The sequence below is a fragment of the Pongo abelii genome, chromosome 7 (genome assembly GCF_028885655.2).
Source record: "Pongo abelii isolate AG06213 chromosome 7, NHGRI_mPonAbe1-v2.0_pri, whole genome shotgun sequence".
Classification (NCBI taxonomy): Eukaryota; Metazoa; Chordata; class Mammalia; order Primates; family Hominidae; genus Pongo; species Pongo abelii.
This window is the reverse complement of record NC_071992.2, coordinates 199,815-218,688: the sequence shown is the minus strand read 5'-3', so window position 1 is coordinate 218,688 and position 18,874 is coordinate 199,815. Positions and strand designations below refer to the sequence as shown.

General features: G+C 43.0%; 1 protein-coding gene across 7 annotated transcripts in view; it reads right to left on the bottom strand.

Annotated features, from left to right (window-relative positions):
• FBXO25 (F-box protein 25) overlaps positions 1-15,100 on the bottom strand; it is a 64,394-nt gene extending 49,294 nt beyond the window's left edge. Inside the window, exons 1-3 of one of the 7 annotated variants that reach the window (XM_054561139.2) lie at positions 14,502-14,616; positions 13,163-13,335; positions 8,470-8,610 (exon numbers count right to left, since the gene is read on the bottom strand). In XM_054561139.2, the coding sequence (XP_054417114.2) occupies positions 8,470-8,610; positions 13,163-13,164 (143 nt within the window). In that variant the 5' untranslated portion in view covers positions 13,165-13,335; positions 14,502-14,616. The other 6 variants (XM_054561137.2, XM_054561140.2, XM_054561138.2 and 3 more) reach the window with 6 other exon arrangements.
• Positions 15,101-18,874: the final 3,774 nt, after the last annotated feature.

Below are 18,874 nucleotides of genomic sequence, written 5' to 3'. Positions count from 1 at the left end.
GATGGCTGGGTCAAATGGAATTTCTAGTTCTAGATCCCTGAGGAATCGCCACACTGACTTCCACAAGGGTTGAACTATCTTTTTTCTTTTTGAGATGGAGTTTTGCTCTTGTTGCCCAGGCTGGAGTGCAATGACAGGATCTCCGCTCACTGCAACCTCCGCCTCCCAGGTTCAAGGGATTCTCCTGACTCAGCTTCCTGAGTAGCTGGGATTACAGGCACCTGTCACCGTGCCCAGCTAATTTTTTTTTTTTTTTTTTTTTTTGTATTTTTAGTAGAGATGGGGTTTCACCATGTTGGCCAGGCTGGTCTCGAACTCCTGACCTCAGGTGATCTGCCCGCCTTGGCCTCCCAAAGTGTTGGGATTACAGGCCTGAGCCACCACGCCTAGCCGTTGCTCTGCCTTTCTAATGATGACTTTAGATATAAGTTTTTAATATGAAGTTCATCTTTTTTTTTCTTTCACAGTTTGTGGTTTTTGTGTGGTAAGCAATCTGCCTACTTTACATTGTGAAAATACTGTTTTCTTCTTAAAACTTTACAGTTTTAGCTTTTACAGTTCATTCTACAATCCACCTAAAATTAATGCTATGTCCACAGTAAGAGTGAGTAGTAGAGGTTCATTTTTCCTTGCATGTTTATCCAGTTGAAAAATCTTTCCCTTCCCAATTGAACTATGTTGGTTGAAAAAACTTTGCTTTCTCCTGTTGTTGCACTGTGTATCCTAGTGTTTTGTAAATTAACTATTCTTATCTTCTTAGTTTTTTATAAGTGTAAACAGGGGAAATATAATTTCTTTTAAAAGAGTTCTCTTACTTAATAAAGAAATAGGCTGGGCATGGTGGCTCACGCATGTAATCCCAGCACTTTGGGAGGCTGAGGCAGGTGCATCACCTGAGGTCAGGAGATCAAGACCATTCTGGTCAACATGGTGAAACCCTGTTTCTACTAAAAATACAAAAATTAGCCAGGTGTGGTGGTGGGCGCCTGTAGTCCCAGCTACTCAGGAGGCTGAGGCAGGAGAATTGCTTGAACCCGGGAGGCAGAGGTTGCAGTGAGCCGAGATCACGCCACTGCACTCCAGCCTGGGTGACAGAGCAAGACTCCATCTCAAATTAAAAAAAAAAAAAAAAGAACAAACGAACGAACAAAACAAAGGAAAGGAAAGGGAAAGGAAAAGAAATAAAATGTCTAATGTTTTTCGCCCACCAAACTAGTTAAAGTAATTACAAAGACAAGGCTGCTGTAAACACCTTGTGCACCGTCCCCAAAACGCAGATGGCATGGGAGCAGACAGCACCTTTAGATGAAGACACACATGCAGCCTACCCAATGCACACAGATGCATTTCAGCCATTATTCCCTCATGATGAAACCCTCCCCTTGTGCAGTGTGTAATCTGCACTGACACACATACATCTTGGGTGAAGTGTGAAGTAATGGGAATCTGTGTACACTACTATTCAGAGTACAAACTGGTACAAAATTACAGAAGGTAATGTGGCAATACTAGAATTTTAAATATATAATTCTATTAGGAACTTAGATTTCATAAATATTCACACAAGTATGCAAACAGATATTCACAGATGACCCATGCTATACCACTAAAAATAATGAAAAGTGGGAAACAGCCAAAATGATGTCAGTGGAAGCTTGGACAAATAAGTTATGGTATAACTAAACAATGAAATGCCATCATTATAATGAATGAGGAACTCAACATGCACTGACATGGAACAACTTCCAGGAAATACAAGTGGAGGAAAAGGATGAACATGCAATGCATGAGGAGAACATGGTGATACCACCTCACTGGAAAGGGAAAGAGGTGCATGACCTGTGACACTGTGGTTCTGTTCCTAGGCACAGACCCAGGGACCCTGTGCAAGATAATGTGGATTTACATGTTATTTCAGTTAATGGAACTCCACCTTCCAGCTGCTCAGGCCAAAGTCTTAGTCTCACCCCTCGACCCTCTTACTGCACCATACACATTCCATGTGTCAGTTCCACCTGCAGAATACACCCAGGATTTGAGCCCCTCCTCATCCACCACCTCCTTTCTCTCCAAGCCATGATCATTTCCCATGGGGGTTAACCCAAGCCTCTTAAGAACTGGTCCACTTGCTTCTGTCCTGCCTCTTGGAAGTCTGTTTTTAACACAGTAGCCAGAATAATCCTGTTAAAGCATAGGCCTGAACAAATCACTCCTCTGCTCAAAACCCTGACTCCCCACTTCACTCAGAAAAGCCCAAGTCCTTACTATGACAACAGGTACTTCACAGCCGGGACCCAGTCACGCTGGGATCTTGTCTCCTACCGGCCCCGCTTCCGGGCTCCCCTTACCCACGCTGGAACCCTGCTGTCCCTGAATATGCCAGACGATGTACTCCTGCCTTGAGGCCTTTGCACTTTTTCTTTCCCTGCCAGGGAGGCCCTGCCCTCAGACATCCATTCATCCTGCTCTCATTGCCTAAGGTTTCCTTCCACAGATGCCTTCTTAGAGGCCACTCTCTGTAGATCTTCCTCTAACACCACCCATCCTTAGCATTTCTTATCTCCCACATACTATTACACTTACTACACTGCGGAACTCATCTTGTCCGCTGCCTATCTGTTTCACCAGAATGCAAGCTCCACCAGACATGGGTTTTCATGTTTCATTTATTGCTGTATCCTGACACCATAGCACATAGTAAATCCTTAATATATTGTGGACTAAACAGGTGTAACAGTATGTGTAATAATAAGACCAGAGACATCTCTAAGTCTGGCTCCTGGGTAGATTTTATCTACCCAACAAAGGAGTAGAGGTAGGAATCTGGCCCATTCCATTTCCAAGGAAACCCTTTCTGGAGGGGTGGGGAAAGCTGTGTCCTTCCCATCAAGAGCAGAGAAAAGCCACTACCACTCATGTAGGAAAAATCCCTATGACTCTACCCCTGGGGGTAATCAACAGGCAAAGGGCAACACACTTACTGTTCCCTGTGAGATAATTAACGAAAATAAGCCTCTGTTCAGAATATCTCAAGTGTTCTGGACAAAAAATAAAGATTCAGGATAAATAAAGATGAAAATTTTAAATCAACTTAAGGTTCTGAGAAAAAGTCTGATGGCTCTGGATTTCCTGGTGACACAAGAGATCTGGTTGTTTTGAAAAGATGGGGAAGGAGGTATGTAGGGAGCCGAACATCAGAGGAGAGTGAAGGAGTTTGAAATATTGATAACACAAAAAGGAGTACAGCAGGCCAACCAAGCAAACACAGTGGGGCTGTGGGCCGCATGGGGGCCCTAAAGGCACATAGCAGGTGACCAAGAAACATCAGTTTACAGAATGAGTAGAAGAATAAATGAGTGAGCAAGTGAAAAGAGCAAATAAATGAGTGGGTGAACAAGGAGGATCAAGCAATGGGAGAATAAATTCAGAAGGAAGCAAGTGAGTGAACTGATGATGTCCCCACTGTGTTCTCTGGTGTGAATCTTCTTTCTTATATTTCTTCACTGCTCATGTGTTGGTTCATTTAGGGTTGGGAATATGCCATTTGAGTGTGTTTTTTAAAAAAAGACTGGGATGGAGTTTAGGGTATTGGCAAGAGTGTTACTGAAACAATGGATCATGGACTATAAGCTGGACAAAAGGAGACATGATAAAAAGAAGGTTGATAGGATAGAAAAAATAAGGCAACGGTTGAGGTGGTAGTCAGGAAATCTGGAAGGTGCGAAGATTATGCTTAAGGACTGGGATGCCCGAATTCATGGGTTTGGACCATGGGAGTGCGTGGCTGAGACAGAGAAGGGGAGAGGAGAGAAGGAGATCCTAGGAACAAAAAGAACAGTACTAAGGCCAGAAGCTGTGAGTCCTACAGGTGGACACCGAAACCACCAGGCAACAGCAGGGACTGGGGTGGAAAAAATGACCGCGATTCTTTGCAGACTCTGACATCTGGTGAGCACGACTATGCAGGAGGTGACTGTGCAGAAAAGGATCTGAGCTAGACAAGGGGAACTTCACCCTTCACGTTCTATGCTTCAGGACTGCATGAATTTTTTGTTGTTTTTCATTTACAAAGAGCACATGTTGCTTTATAATCGACAAAACCCACAAATTTGGGGAAGAGATAATATTAAAGTCAGAGAAAAGAGTTTACAATCCAGAGAAAATCATTAATTTAAGAGGCACTAACAAATACTGCTTGAAACAGTTAGTGCTGAGTCCAACATTGAAATTAATTTTTTCTTTCCAGTCACTAAAGAAAGGCCATCAGGAAGGCCATCTGGATTTTTGCTGAAACCTTAACAATACTCTAAAGATCCTAAGGGGAAAATTCCAATGTGCTAATGTGTCCGGAATTGGCGGGTTCTTGGTCTCACTGACTTCAAGAATGAAGTCGCAGACCCTCGCGGTGAGTGTTACAGCTCTTAAGGTGGCGCGTCTGGAGTTTGTTCCTTCTGATGTTCGGATGTGTTCGGAGTTTCTTCCTTCGGGTGGGTTCGTAGTCCCGCTGGCTCAGGAGTGAAGCTGCAGACCTTTGCGTTGAGTGTTACAGCTCTTAAGGCAGCGTGTCTGGAGTTGTTCCTTCCTCCCCGTGGGCTCGTGCTCTCACTGGGTTCAGGAGTGAAGCTGCAGATCTTCGCGGTGAGTGTTACAGCTCATAAAAGCAGGGTGGACCCGAAGTGAGCAGTAGCAAGATTTATTGCAAAGAGTGAAAGAACAAAGCTTCCACAGTGTGGAAGGGGACCCGAGCGGGTTGCCAATGCTGGCTCGGGCAGCCTGCTTTTATTCTCTTATCTGGCCCCACCCTCATCCTGCTGATTGGTAGAGCCGAGTGGCCTGTTTTGACAGGGTGCTGATTGGTGCGTTTACAATCCCTGAGCTAGATACAAAGGTTCTCCATGTCCCCATCAGATTAGTTAGATACAGAGTTTCGACATACAGGTTCTCCAAGGCCCCACCAGAGCAGTTAGATAGAGTGTCGATTGGTGCATTCACAAACCTTGAGCTAGACACAGGGTGCTGATTGGTGTGTTTACAAACCTTGAGCTAGATACAGAGTGCCGACTGGTGTGTTTACAATCGCTGAGCTAGACATAAAGGTTCTCCAAGGCCCCACCAGAGCAGCTAGATACAGAGTGTCAATTGGTGCACTCACAAACCCTGAGCTAGACACAGGGTGCTGACTGGTGTGTTTACAAACCTTGAGCTAGATACAGAGTGCTGATTGGTGTGTTTACAATCCCTGAGCTAGACACAAAGGTTCTCCAAGGCCCCACCAGAGCAGCTAGACACAGAGTGTCGACTGGTGCACTCACAAACCTTGAGCTAAACACAGGGTGCTGATTGGTGTGTTTAGCTCAAGGTGTGTCTAACAAGGATTTACTTAAATGGATACAGGATGTCTCCTCTCCAAGGTACAGTGGCTTTCGAGCCCAGTACATACTTCAAGAGCTAGAAGGATCCCCTGAATTCTCTATCCCTCATGGTAACCAGAGACTATGTTCACATTCTCATAAGTGAACCAAAAATGTAGCTTCTTCTATCTTGTTTCCTTGGGGGATACACAATTTAAAAATGCTTTTTATAGAATTCCATTATCTTGGGATATCCTGGGAACTACTAAAGTTGAAGATAATTTTGGTAGAACCTTAAATTATGATGGCCCCCATTGCTAAGCCCACTGAGAACCAAATTACCAAAATAAGCGTTAAGACATTCAAATTTGAATAGAAAATATAATGTTTTATGAGGTATAAAAATAATGCAATAAAAAAGACTTAGAAAATTGAATGCAAAGAACCCAGAAGCATCTCTGCCAAGACTGAGCTGAATGCGTTATGTTTGACTACACACACCCTTGTCAAATGTCAACTTCATAAAAGACAAGGAACAACTTCTTATATATCCTCAACAGTGCCTATAGTTATACTGAAATAACTATAGGCAATTACAGTGCCCATAATAATACTAAAATCTGATGGAAAAAGTTAGAAATTCTTAAAGATATATAGTATTTAGACACTCTTCTTCAATATATTTCCTTTATTCCTTCTCAGGACCACCCTTTTGGCGAGTCCAATCAATCTGTGACTCACTCTTTTACTGATCCTGACCCTCTGTCCAGCTGTGCAGACATCACCATAGGCAGCCCTCAACATTTCTCACCTGTCTACTGAAACCCTTAACTGGCTGTCCTCTCTTCAATCTGGACCCCAGCCGACCTACCTTCTATTCTGAATCAACAGCCTAATAAAAGGCTTCCTTAGGTCAGGGTTAAGATGAATCCTCTGTCCATCAAATTATGTTTACACCTCAGTAATATCATGAATGTTGCTTAAAAGAGCAGCTTAATCAAGGATTCAGAGTATGAACTGGCTAAACTTTTAAAACTAAAATGAGTTGAAAAGTAAGCAGAAGGATACTAAAGGCCTTCTGTTTTCACACACATTCACAGAAAAGAAAATTAACAAAGTTACGTAGAATCTTGACTACCTAAATTATTTTTACTATAGTTCTTTTCCTAAGTTTAGAAAGCCCACCTTTAATCAAAGAATTGGGAGTACTATGTTTCTCAAAGACATGTGGGGGAAAGAGAAGGCCATTTATATAGTGATTTTAAATGGTGATTACATATGGTCTTATCTTTTTAAAATCAATTTTAGGTTCAAAGTTAAATGGCTTTTCCTTCCAGAGAAAGGATATATTAAACATCTGCTGCAGTTTCAGGTCACCAACAGCCTCTACCCACAGGTTTGGATTTGCATTTTGGTAGGAATGGACAGAAGTCAGAGGAAGATGAACAAAATGGCAGAGTAGGAAGGTGGGGGATCCCAGTACTGAAAAGCAACTAGGTGGGGTAAAAGGTGGTGCTGACTAGTTCTCGCTCACTGTGCCCCACAGAGGGTAGCCAGGGTTGCTGTCATAAAACTTTTTGCGCAGGGATGCTTGTGTTAGCAGCCATTGGTTCAAAGCGGTGGATCTGTAGGTAAGTTTGGGGGAAGGGGAAAGGGAGACAGAGGGGTAGCAAGTTATGCAAAGAAAACATATCTCGACTGTATTTTCTAATTCTATGTGTGCAGCAGAAAAAAAAAAATTCTCAGACATTTAAAATGTGTTTGAGATGATGGGAAAAAGAATACATGAGGGAAAAAGACAAATTCCCACAAATTCCTCACCACAGATGCAGCAGTAACACCGTACTTCAAGCATTACAGCTTTTTTTTAATTGACATTCTGTAATATATCTCCCCATCCTAAAATCCACATTTAATACTGGCTATTGGGAGTAAATGTGAGACAATTAACATTTCTAGATATAGCCAACCATCTTTAAATTTTAAAAAAATTGCCATAAAAATTAAAAGATAGTAAAAATGACCTAGAAAATTCGTAACTGTATAACAGGCAATACCAACAGCATAATTACAAGCTTTAAATAAGTTTTACAGCTATCAACATTAAATACATCTTAGTGTGGCAGAGAACTGCTACAATATAAGTTTAACAAATATTATGAGTTATCCTCACTGTAACTAAAATAGAAAATTAATTTCTGCTTCAAATACTGCAAAAACCAGTCTCTGGTCTAAAGTTACTAAACTTCAGTCACAAAAACATGTGGCCCATCAAGCACACAGTTGATAATTACACAAATGTAAAATAATATACAATAAATGACTAGACTCATGACATTCTAGAGGACGCTATCCTCAAGACCTTCCTAGCCCTCCAAATTCTCCAACACCACTGTGGTAGACACTGTAGTCATCATACGATAGCCACCTACCCTGGTTCTGTGCTCATGCAGTCTCTGGTTTTTATCTGGACACATGGCTGGGCCACAACCCCCAGCCTCCCTTGCACTAGTGCTCTAGCCAACAAGGTGTGGGCAACGCGATGCATGTAACTTTTGGGCTGTGCCACTGAAACACAGGTTGTGTCTCACCAACCCCACCTACCCTTCGGCCTGAGCGCAAACGTGGCAGGTAATACACCGTTTTGGACCACGCAGGTAAGGCTGCACTCTTGGGATGGCAGAGCAACAAGACAGACTGCTTGGCCCCTTGACAATGTTACAAGCAAAGTCATCATGCCAACTCAGGCTTTCAAGGGAGAAAAACTGATTTGTCTTGTGTAAGCCACTATTATTACATCTCTGATATATGCCACCAAAACTGTGTATTTTAATTTCCTCAGGTTCCTCAGCTATAATGTGGGATTAATAATAATACCTCTCTCCCAATTATTGTGAGGATTAAATGTTTTAAATTAAAAAAAAAAAAAAAAGCACCTATGTATGAACATTAGGCAATCTACTAGCCTCATTTTTTAGCTAAATAACTTGTTTCTTCACACCAGCCTTCTGGGTGGGCAAGTCTCAAAAGTTATAGAGCTTTGCAGGGACTTGAAAAATAGGTAAGGCCATACATGCTAAACTGGCAAATGGCATGGTTCTGCTCAGCTGTAACTTACATGCTGTGACTGATGTTACAATGGTTATTCTCTCTTTCAAGTTTTTGACTACAGGATTCACATCTCTTCCAGCCATCTTCTGTCTTAATCCAACTCCATCCAGGAGATCTCCAGTCCTGACCCAAAAATGGCATAGTTCTCCTATGAAAAAGTTAATTTATGTTAAAAAGTATATATAATTCATAAAAGTTTCTTTTCACTTAGAACATTTACTCATATAATTTTAAAGATTAAAGTTCTTAACATTTAAATGTCTGCTCATTAATTAAACGTTGGCTGGACATTGGTGACAGTGACAAGAACACAGTACTTTGATTGTACTAAAGTGATAAAATGGGGTAAGTAAAGGTGGTTTTACTGGCCTAATACTGCATATCCCATGAAAGGTTTACCAGAGGTGACATTATCAAGCTCATACCTGAAAAACAAGCAGGGGTCAGGGAGTGTGGAATAGGGAATATTATCCCAAACAAGTATTCTCTCTTTGCCAGAAGTTAGGGGCAACCGAAAATGAAATGTATTCATGTTCAGCAACTCTAAGTAGTTCAGTTTGGTTGAAGCTTAGAATAGATGAGAGAGAGTGGGCCAGAATTAAGGATGGAGAAGTCATTTAAGGCTGGATTAAGTCAGAGGAGCTGGATGCTATTCTGAGGGCAATGAGGGGCCAAAAAAGGGACGTAAGCAGGTAAGTGATTCAATTAGATTTGTGGTTTACAAAGAACTCAGTATCACACTGGGAGAAGGTATGGGGTGAGGGTCACCTGGAAGAAAGTAGTTGGGACTGGAGGCTTCTGAATGTTGGCCTTTAAAAGGTGAGAGTGTACAGTGGCAAAAGAAACAGAAGAGCAGAGACTGCAGAAACATTTAGGAGACAGAGTCAAACAGTACTTGAAGACTGGCTGGAAACGTGAGGAGGAAATCAAGGAAGTTATCTAGATTTTGTTTTGTAGCCCCTGGTTCTGGGATAAGACATACAGAAGGAACAGCAGGGTTTTATTAGGAAAGGAGAGACAAGGGATATTAATTTCAGCTTTGGACATGCCTGTTCAGTTTGAAATACTAGATTCCAGGTATAAAAATTATGACTTAAAAAATGATGCAACTTCGTGATTAACTTTGTGAAGCTCACAATTTGATAAAAGCGAGACTTCAAATGCTAGTTCTTCCCATTGACTTAATTTCTGCTCCTCTTGATCAGTGATTTTCAACTACTGCTGTGCATTAACATCACAGGAAGCTTTTTAAACATTCAAGTGCATAGTCCCATCTTAGTTCAGTTAAATATGAATATTTGGGGGTGAAGGCTAAGTTTAAGTAGTTTTTAAAGGTCCACAGGTGATTCTCATACACAGTGAGACTGTGCATGAGGCTAAAAATTACCTCAGATGTTCACACTGCTGATTCAAAATGTCACATCCCAGAAAGGCTCCCTGACTCCCTCTCCAAACAGCACCCTTCTGCTGCCTCAACCCCACCCCTACCAGTCTAAGCCATTATCTAGTGCCTTCATAGTTGTAAGGGCTGTCTGAAATGATTAGCGTGTTTATCATCTGTTTTCCTCCAAGAAAATACCATGTCTTGTTCAGGTCTGTATTCCATTACCTTGAACAATGCCAGGAAAACAACAGGAGCTCAATAAATATTTATTTACTGAATGAATAAATATATAGATCCATGGTTCAGAAGAGAGTTAGACTGGAGAGAAAGAGGAAAATCATGAGCATTTAGATACTAATCAAAACCACACAAATAATATCACAGAATATGTAGAGAGGGAAATCAAGAGAGCCAAGAAAAAAACCCTAAGAAACATCACCACTTAAGAGACCAGCAGATATAAGCCAAGAAGAAAAACTGAAAAGGAAGAGCCAAAAAGGTAGAAGGAGAAGTAGGAAGTCAGGAGAAAAATGTATTTCAAGAAAGAAATGATCGACAGAGACGAAAATGTTATAAAAACGCCAAGCATGGCAAGAGTTGAAAATATATGTTGAATTTAGCTACAGAAAGGTAGCTGAATTACTCAAGCAAAAGTGGTTTCTGTAATGTGTTACTTTAATTTCATGTCCTGAACAGACTTGAGTATTTTATAATGTAGAATATTTATATCATACAGAATAATGTAGAATATTTACATCATGGAAAATAAATGAGAGATAAACATCTCCAAACATCACCTCCGAACTATATTTAGTATAATTAACAAAAAACAAGCTATTAAATGGGCACTTATACAATTCTAGAAGACACAGAAAAAAAAAAAGGAAGGAAAGTACATAGACTTCAACAATATTCCTGGATCAACCACAAATGCTTAATTCTTGACTGGTGTAGCAAATGTATGATGAAGTAATTATTCTCTACATGAAGAAAATCTCAAACCTTGCTAAACTGATTTATAGTCAGAACGTATCTTTTTCCGTCACATAATGATTAATTTAAATTCTTGCTTTAGAAAATACTTTATTCCTTAAATTTCAAAACAATTTTGATAAACTTTGTCTCACAGACCTGCTTCACAACTACTGAACATCCTAAAATGCAAAACTCAATGCCCATGTTCAGTCGATCTAGAGTTATCTAAAACTGTCTCTAATAGCATACAGCTGATTTTATGATTTTCAAGAACATTCCCACCAAAGGCGGCAAAGACCATGAAGTAGCAGATGACTGTCTGAAGTGGCACCTTGAGTCTCATAACACACATACAACAGAAAATGGCTGCTAGGAACATCTCTGATAATTATCAAATTATCTCTCCATATCCACTTGAAACTGTGAATTCAGAAATCTATGTTTAAAAAAAAAATCAAGTGGATAATCCTGAAAAATATTGCTAACAGACCAAATACAAGATTACTTCAATGACAAACATTTGAGCACCAACTACATGTTATTATGCTAGGTGTTCCTGCCCTCAAAAGTGTGCAATTTAGCTAAGGAACTAAAAAAGAACAATAGCAAAACACACACAAATTCCATACAAATGTAATATAATAAAGTGTGTTTACATGTAGATATGTGCGTGTGCATGTATACATACATACATACACATATGTCCACAATCTTGTAACTTGTGGTAAAGAGAGAATAAATTTGAGCAGAAAGCAAATCAGCTGGGAAAGCTCTGACAAGAAACTAGGACTTAATCTTGGCCCTAAAGCATGGTTAGATCTTAAATAAATGGAGAGGCAAGGCAAAAAATATCAATCATGGGAATGGTGGGTGAATAAAGGTCAAAATGTGTGCCACAATTTGAGAAAAATAAGCAGAAAAGACCGGATAAAATGGAGAAAGTTTATCAGAGGACTGGTACATAAGCTGGAAAAGTGACTAGAAGCCAGATCATAGAAGAATATCAAAGAATATCAAAGGCGTTTAGACTTTATTCTGTCAGTAATTAAACGTTTTTCAGCAACAGATCAGTGTAAGCAGTGTTGTTTTGAGAATAATAATTTTCTAGGGCTTGTAGGATAGATCAGATGAAAAACATGGAGACAGAAAAAAACAACTAGGCAAAAAACATCTTGCCAACAGAACCTTATCTGGATGACTGTCCTATGTACATCCCGGTATCCTCAGCTAACAAAATATGTTAAAACTTGATGACACACAAACATTGTACTTACCTATTTAGACACTATGCCCACTCATCATTTAATACACTTATCTTCTAGTTTCACAATCTTTATAACATTTACATAAAGAGCCTGCCTAGTGTTTCCATTAATATAACCAATTATTTACAACTACCTAAACTCTACAGATAGTTCATTTTGGCAAGTCAGTGAGAAATGAATAGTTTGGTCTGAATCTCTCAGCTGCTAAGTTTGATTTTTTAAGGGTTGAAAGGAGTGAAATGCAGCCATGGAAATAAAAAAATAGTCCATGCCCAAAGGCTTATTTTCAACACAGAGGAAAAAATTTGTTTCTCTGAAGATGTCTGTACTTCACAGATTTGTTATGGTACGCTCTTTGGATCACAATGAAGTTTCATCTTAAAGCATAATCTATACAGCTCATGAACTAAAGCACAAACTCTGGATGCAGATTAAAAACAACAACAACAACAAAAAAAAGACAAGTTGCAATTTAAAAGGTCTGGGGTCTGGATCTCAAGTTTTCAAAAATACTCCCAATCTGAGGCATCTGAGTTGGTAAATCAGAAAACAATGTTACTAAAGTTTTATAGAATGATGACGACCCACGGCTTTTAATGGGAATGTATTTGTTCAGCTAAAAAAAGTGAATTGCTAGAGCTTTATACGCTTATTTTAATTAAAATTACCTTTGTTTTGGGAATTTGCAAATACAAAAAAACTAGAAATTACTCCTGAAAATTATTAAATTTTTAAGAGCAAGCACTCAAAGGGTGTAGCTTGTATAATCTGCAAATTTTAAGCACATTTTATGCCAACTTATTTCAGACAGCCAACAATGATTAACTATTTTAAATCTTCCCTTAATTTCTATTTCGTGGTAGGACATGTGGGTGGGTTACTTCAGTAGAAAAGGACTTCATGAAGTTCATTTGCTGGTGGAAACTCTTGGCATGAGAGACTCAGAACAAAAAAAAAGGTCTTTCCTTCAACAAGCATATTTTTTCTTAATAATAATGGCAAACATTTATTAGAGCTTACTATAGGCTACGCATTACTCTAAACAATCTACATATGTTGTCTCATTTAATGCTTACATTGTCCTCCAAGGTAGAAAACATTATTCTTGTTTTACAAGTTTCATTATCTATTTTATAGATGAAGACACTGAGGCAAAGAGTTCAGTGGAGCTGGGATTCAAAATGATGGAGTCTCACTCCAGGATCCATGCTCCTAAGCACTACGTTTAAAATTGCAGTTCCTGAAAACCCTATTAAAACAGATACCATTAAATTATAAGCTTTTTAACTTTTTTTTTTTTTACCGTCTATTACATATCACTAATATGATTTCAAGTAATGATGAATCTAAATATAAAGGCACTAAAACAAGGGAAACAAGACAGGAAAGAAAACTCCAATCCATTTTAAAAGACCACATGTGTTCCCTTATTTGTTTTGCTTATAAGCGTGGACAAATTTGATCCAGAAAGGACATTAAAAAAAATGGCAAACTGAACGCTGACAGTCTGAAATAAGATTTACTCTAAGGACTTACAGATAATCACAGATTCCTCATGGGAAAGGTAAACATGTAAAGACGAGGAGAAAACAGAATATGAAAGAGTAAACGTCTTTTCTGATTAGGGCCGGATGGTAAGGATTTGGAGGCAGCAAGAGACAGCTTCATAAGGGAAGAAATGGTTCTCTAGATTCTTTAGTCTTCAAAATGAGTTTGAATAGGCCCAAGGAAAGAGGTGGAATCTAATTGAGAAAAAGGTCAAATTGAGCTTACTGTGAGGGGAAGGATGCAAAATTAGTGTCTGCTGCAAGAAAAATAAGCATGGAAAGAAATTAAGGGAGGAGACAGAGCCAGAGCCACAGACCAGGAGTAGGGAAAAAGAGCAAGTTAAGGTAAGCAGCAGACAGGGCAGAGTGGCCTGGAGGAATGCGGGGTCACACCCAGCAGGTGTCCACCGGCGAAGAGGCAAGGGCTGGGCCCGGAGGACAAACGCGGGCAGGAGGAGTCCCCGAAACACCTTGCCCAGCGAGGCGGACACAAGCTCGGGCCTGCAAGACGGCCCAGGAGGGTGGGGGCGGGAAGGGGTTGCAGAAGGTGGGCAGGGGAAGCGGCTGAGGACACGCGGTGCACCTGTGGGCGGCCCCCGTGCCCACCTGACTCGCCCGCAGCTCCCTGAACCCTCCACACCCGCCGGCCGCCCCCCAGACCCCACCTGACGCGCCCGCGGCCCATCGTCCCTACCTGACGCGCCCGCGGACCCAGACCTCACCAGACGCGCACGCGACAATCCCGTCCCCACCTGACGCGCCCGCGACAACCCCGTCCCCACCTGACGCGCCCGCGGCCCCCGGTCCCCACCTGACCCTCCCACAGGCCCCGTCCCCACCTGACGCGCCCGCCGCCCCCGGTCTTCACCTGACTCGCCCGTGGCCCCCGGTCTTCACCTGACTCGCCCATGGCCCCTCCTCCCCACTTGACGCGCCCGCGAGCCCCAATCTTCACCTGACGCGCCCGCGGCACCCCTGTACCTACCTAGCGCGCCTGCTGCCCCCAGTCTTCACCTGACGCGCCCGCGGCCCCCAGTGCCCAACGGGCGCGCCGGCCACCTGCGCCCGCACCTGACGACGACCAGGCGATTATTGCCGGAAGTGGGCCGCCGCCTCCCGGGCCCTGCAGGAAAGCCCCGCCCCTGGGCATGCTCATTGGCCGGCGCGGATCCGCGTGGCAGTGTTGCTGCCGGGTCCTGGCGCCCGCAGCGTGCGCCTGCGTAGTAGGGTCTTCCCCGCCCTCCGCGCGCGTCCAGAGTGCCGGGCGTGGAGGCGTGGGGGCGTGGGGGCGTGGCTCAGGTGGGCAGGGACTGGCACGGTCGGTACCCGAGATCCCTGCGATCGCCGGGAGATGACGGTGAAGACCTGAGATTTAGGCCTGCGCGGCGGGTGACGACGCCGGTCTGGGTCTTCACGGGAGGACGCTGGCCAGGGCCTTCAGCCGTTCGCGTGGCCTGAGGACGCGCGTCCCCGAGAATGTGCGTGCCCGCGCCGCGCGGGTCCCACAGGAGCCTGGGCAGCCCCGCCGCCGCATTTCCACCCTGCGGCCGTATTTCCACCCCCTGGGCGCCAAGCCCGGGATGCCTGCACTCTAGGGCATCACTGCGCGCTCACACTCAGCATTCAGGCACAAGCACCTTCTCTTTATAAACAGTTTCGAATCTTGTCGGATCTTTCTAGAAGGTTGAAATGCCCTGGAGGAGCAGCGTGAATAGTTTTTTCCAATTAGGAAAAAAGAATGTGGGGCAGCTGGAGGGAGAGAGGCAGGCCGAGAAGGCCAGGTGGGTCCAGGAGCCGCAGCCCTCGTGCCTCAGTTTCCTCCTAGAAACATGGAGGTGGCGGTGCACGCTACAGGATTTCTATAAGAACAAATGAGTTAGCGTGTGCAAAACATTTAAAACAGTGTCTGGTGTGTAGCAAGCAAATATGAGTATTAGTCTTTTCCTTGTTAAAATGTGTGCATCTACATTTGGTGCACATTACAGGAAGTGTATAGTATGGATTTATATTTTGGAAAAGTAATTTTAGAAGTTATTTCTGATGTGCTTATTATAATAGTGTTTCTTGACCACATGCTTTTAAATAATGTGAAGGCAATGAAGTAGGCAATATTGCTTGCACATCCCCAATTTAAACACCTGTTTGTCCCTCCATCTCTCTCTCCTTTCTTTTCTTCCTTTCCCTCTCTCTTTATTCCTTCCTTCATTCCTTTCAAGGTTGCGGATTATTCCATTATATAAATGTATCAATTTATTCGAATAGTTTCTATGATGTCTATGATGGGCTTTAGATTGTTTGCAATAGTTTGCCATTATAAATAATGCCCAGTAGCTCTGTGGTTTGATTTAACTTGTGAAGGTATATTTCCAAATAAATCGCTATGATTGGATTGTTGTGTAAACCAAAAAGTGTCTGAGGCAGATCACAACTGATTTAGAGGTTTATTTTGCCAAAATTGTGGACGTGCCTGGGGAAAAAGAAACACAGGTTACAGTAGGATTTTTGGCCTGTACTTTTTTCCAAATATTTAAAGGGAAAAGCGCCGGTAGGAGGGGAAAGAGGGGAGAGTAGGCCATGAGGCAAGTGGTCACATTTTTGTGAGGCTCTGATTAGAGCCTGTGAAAAGAAAGGTATGGGGGCGGGTTATGCATCTGTCTCATACTCAGTAGATCCACCTTTCACATAAGATAAAGTAAGCTTTTGGGAACAAAAAGAAGGCAGTTTGTGTGTGTGTGTGTGTGTGTGTTGCCAATATTAACTTTTCCCTTTGGCACGGTAAGTTTGGAGGCCTGAGATTTTATTTTTCTTTCACTGATGGGTCAAGGTTAACTGTATATGGAATACTAGTAGAAATTGCCAAGCCAAGACCCCACCACCACAATAGAGGACATAGTAATATTAAATTTAGCCCAATTGGCCAGCATCCACACAATTCCTAGTGAAAGAATTCCTGGCTGGATGGTAAAGAGGTAAACTAACTGCAGAAACTCACAAAGCAACAAAAGAAGTCCACAGAATAAGAGCAGGAATTCAGAGAGTAACCACAGAGAGATCCACAGAGTAACAGCAGGAATTCACAGAGTAACAGCAGAACCCACAGTGTAACATCAGAGCCCACAGAGTAACAGCAGGACCCACAGAGTAATAGCAGGCACCCACAGAGTAACATCAGAACCCATAGTGTAATAGCAGAGCCCACAGAGTAACAGCAGAGCCCACAAAGTAACGTCAGAACCCACAGAGTAACAGCAGAGCCCACAGAGTAATGTCAGAACCCACAGAGTAACAGAAGAGCCCAGAGAGTAACAGTGGGACACACAGAGAAATAGCAGGAACCTACAAAATAACAGCAGAGCCCACAGAGTAATGTCAGAACCCACAGAGTAACAGAAGAGCCCAGAGAGTAACAGCAGGACACACAGAGAAATAGCAGGAACCCACAGAGTAGCAGCAGGACCCACAGAGTAACAGCAGGAATTCACAGAGTAACATCAGAGCCCATAGAGTAATATCAGAACCCACATAGTAACATCAGAGCCCACAGAGTAACATCAGAACCCATAGTGTAATAGCAGAGCCTACAGAGTAACAGCAGAAACCCACAGAGTAACAGCACGATTCCACAGAGTAATAGCAGGAATTCAGAGTAACAGCAGAAACCTACAGAACAGGATCAGAAACCCACGGAGTAACAGCAGGAAGCCATGAAGCAGTTCTGTCCAACTTAGGTCAGCATATTCATGGTCTTGGGTCTTCTTTGTGTGTGCTTTCTCAGGACTGGGCTTAGCTCTGTGCTTGTGAAGAGTAACCCACTCAATGCCCTCTGGAATTTCACCACTGGAGGAGGAGAAAAACCCCAGAGGGGCAGGGAGAAATGCTTTTCAAAACACATGGTGCAGCTGGAGATTGTGGAGCAGTTGCCCAGGCAGAAGGCTCAGCAGGGGGAGGTAGTGACCAGGAGGGAGGTGCCTCCTTAACCATAGAGATTTTTTGGCAATCAACTTATTGAAAAATCATGTTTTAAAATTTTCTTTAAGTCAAACCTTACAGTATCTAAGGAGCTGGGGAAATTTAAGGCCATTGTTACGGCCACTGTCCAGAGTCAGAGCTCCTCCTGGCAGGAAGCTGGGAAAGTGCTGGTCACAGTGCACCAGGTGCCCCCTGCCTCACAGGGGCTTAGGGTGGTGGTGAACACAGGGGCCCCACGCTTCTCCAATGCATACCACACAGTCGTCTCCTCTGACCTTCCCAAATACTGCACAGACAGGTGTATGTAGTCCCTAACTCTCAGGACAATGTAGACTTGGTTACCTTCGGGCACAGGGAATCCCTTCCTTCTTCCTGTTCCTGCCGCTCTGAAGCGTGTGGCTTATGTTTAATGGGGTCTTTACACAACATGGAAAGACCACTTCTGCTTTCTATGCAGTGATAATACTGCAATAAGAAAAAATGAACCAAGCCACCAAAACAAAACACTACCACCTGATGCGGAACTGGGAGGGCAACACAGCAGTGTCTCAGAGCTAATGCAGCAGCCAGGCACCACGACGGTGTCATGGGTACAAGGAGGAGTTGTCTCAGAGCTAATGCTCTGTGCTGACAGCAGCCAGGCACCACTACGGTGCCATGTTTACAAGGAGGAGGTGCCTGGTTTTCAGGAGATTGCCATCTGAACAGACCCAAGGTGGCAAATACACAGTGAGAAAATGGGGCCATGAGTGCTGTAATTACCTACAGAATGTTTAGGGGGACTGGGAGCAAAAACAATCCCCTCTTACAGAAACCAATCCTGGAAGATGCTGGAAGGTTGTACTAGCTGTAAAAGTCAGAGGCCAGTAGTCAGCTCAGGCAAGCTGGTTTGCTTATTTATGTCAAATTCCTCAGTCTTGGGTCTCCTTATCTTTTAAATAAGGAGTTAGAATAGAATTTGGGGGCTGATCACTCGGGCACCCATGGTGGCTGCAGCATAAGGAGTGTGTGGTGTCAGGATGGGAAGGGCAACATGGAGACTGCATGGCCATTGACGTTTGAAAATCTCTGGTTGCCAAAAAGAATCTATCTACAACAGCATTCATCCTGACAGCAGCCAGCAGGCAGCCTAGACCTGGCATGCCACAGCTCCTCTAGGCTCTGAACCCCTCTCAGCTGAGCCTGGTAGATGCCAGCTGACCAGCTGCAGCCCCTGAGTAGAGGTTGGCTGTCCTAGCAATAGAGTAGGGCGGGGGCACAGCAGACATGGGA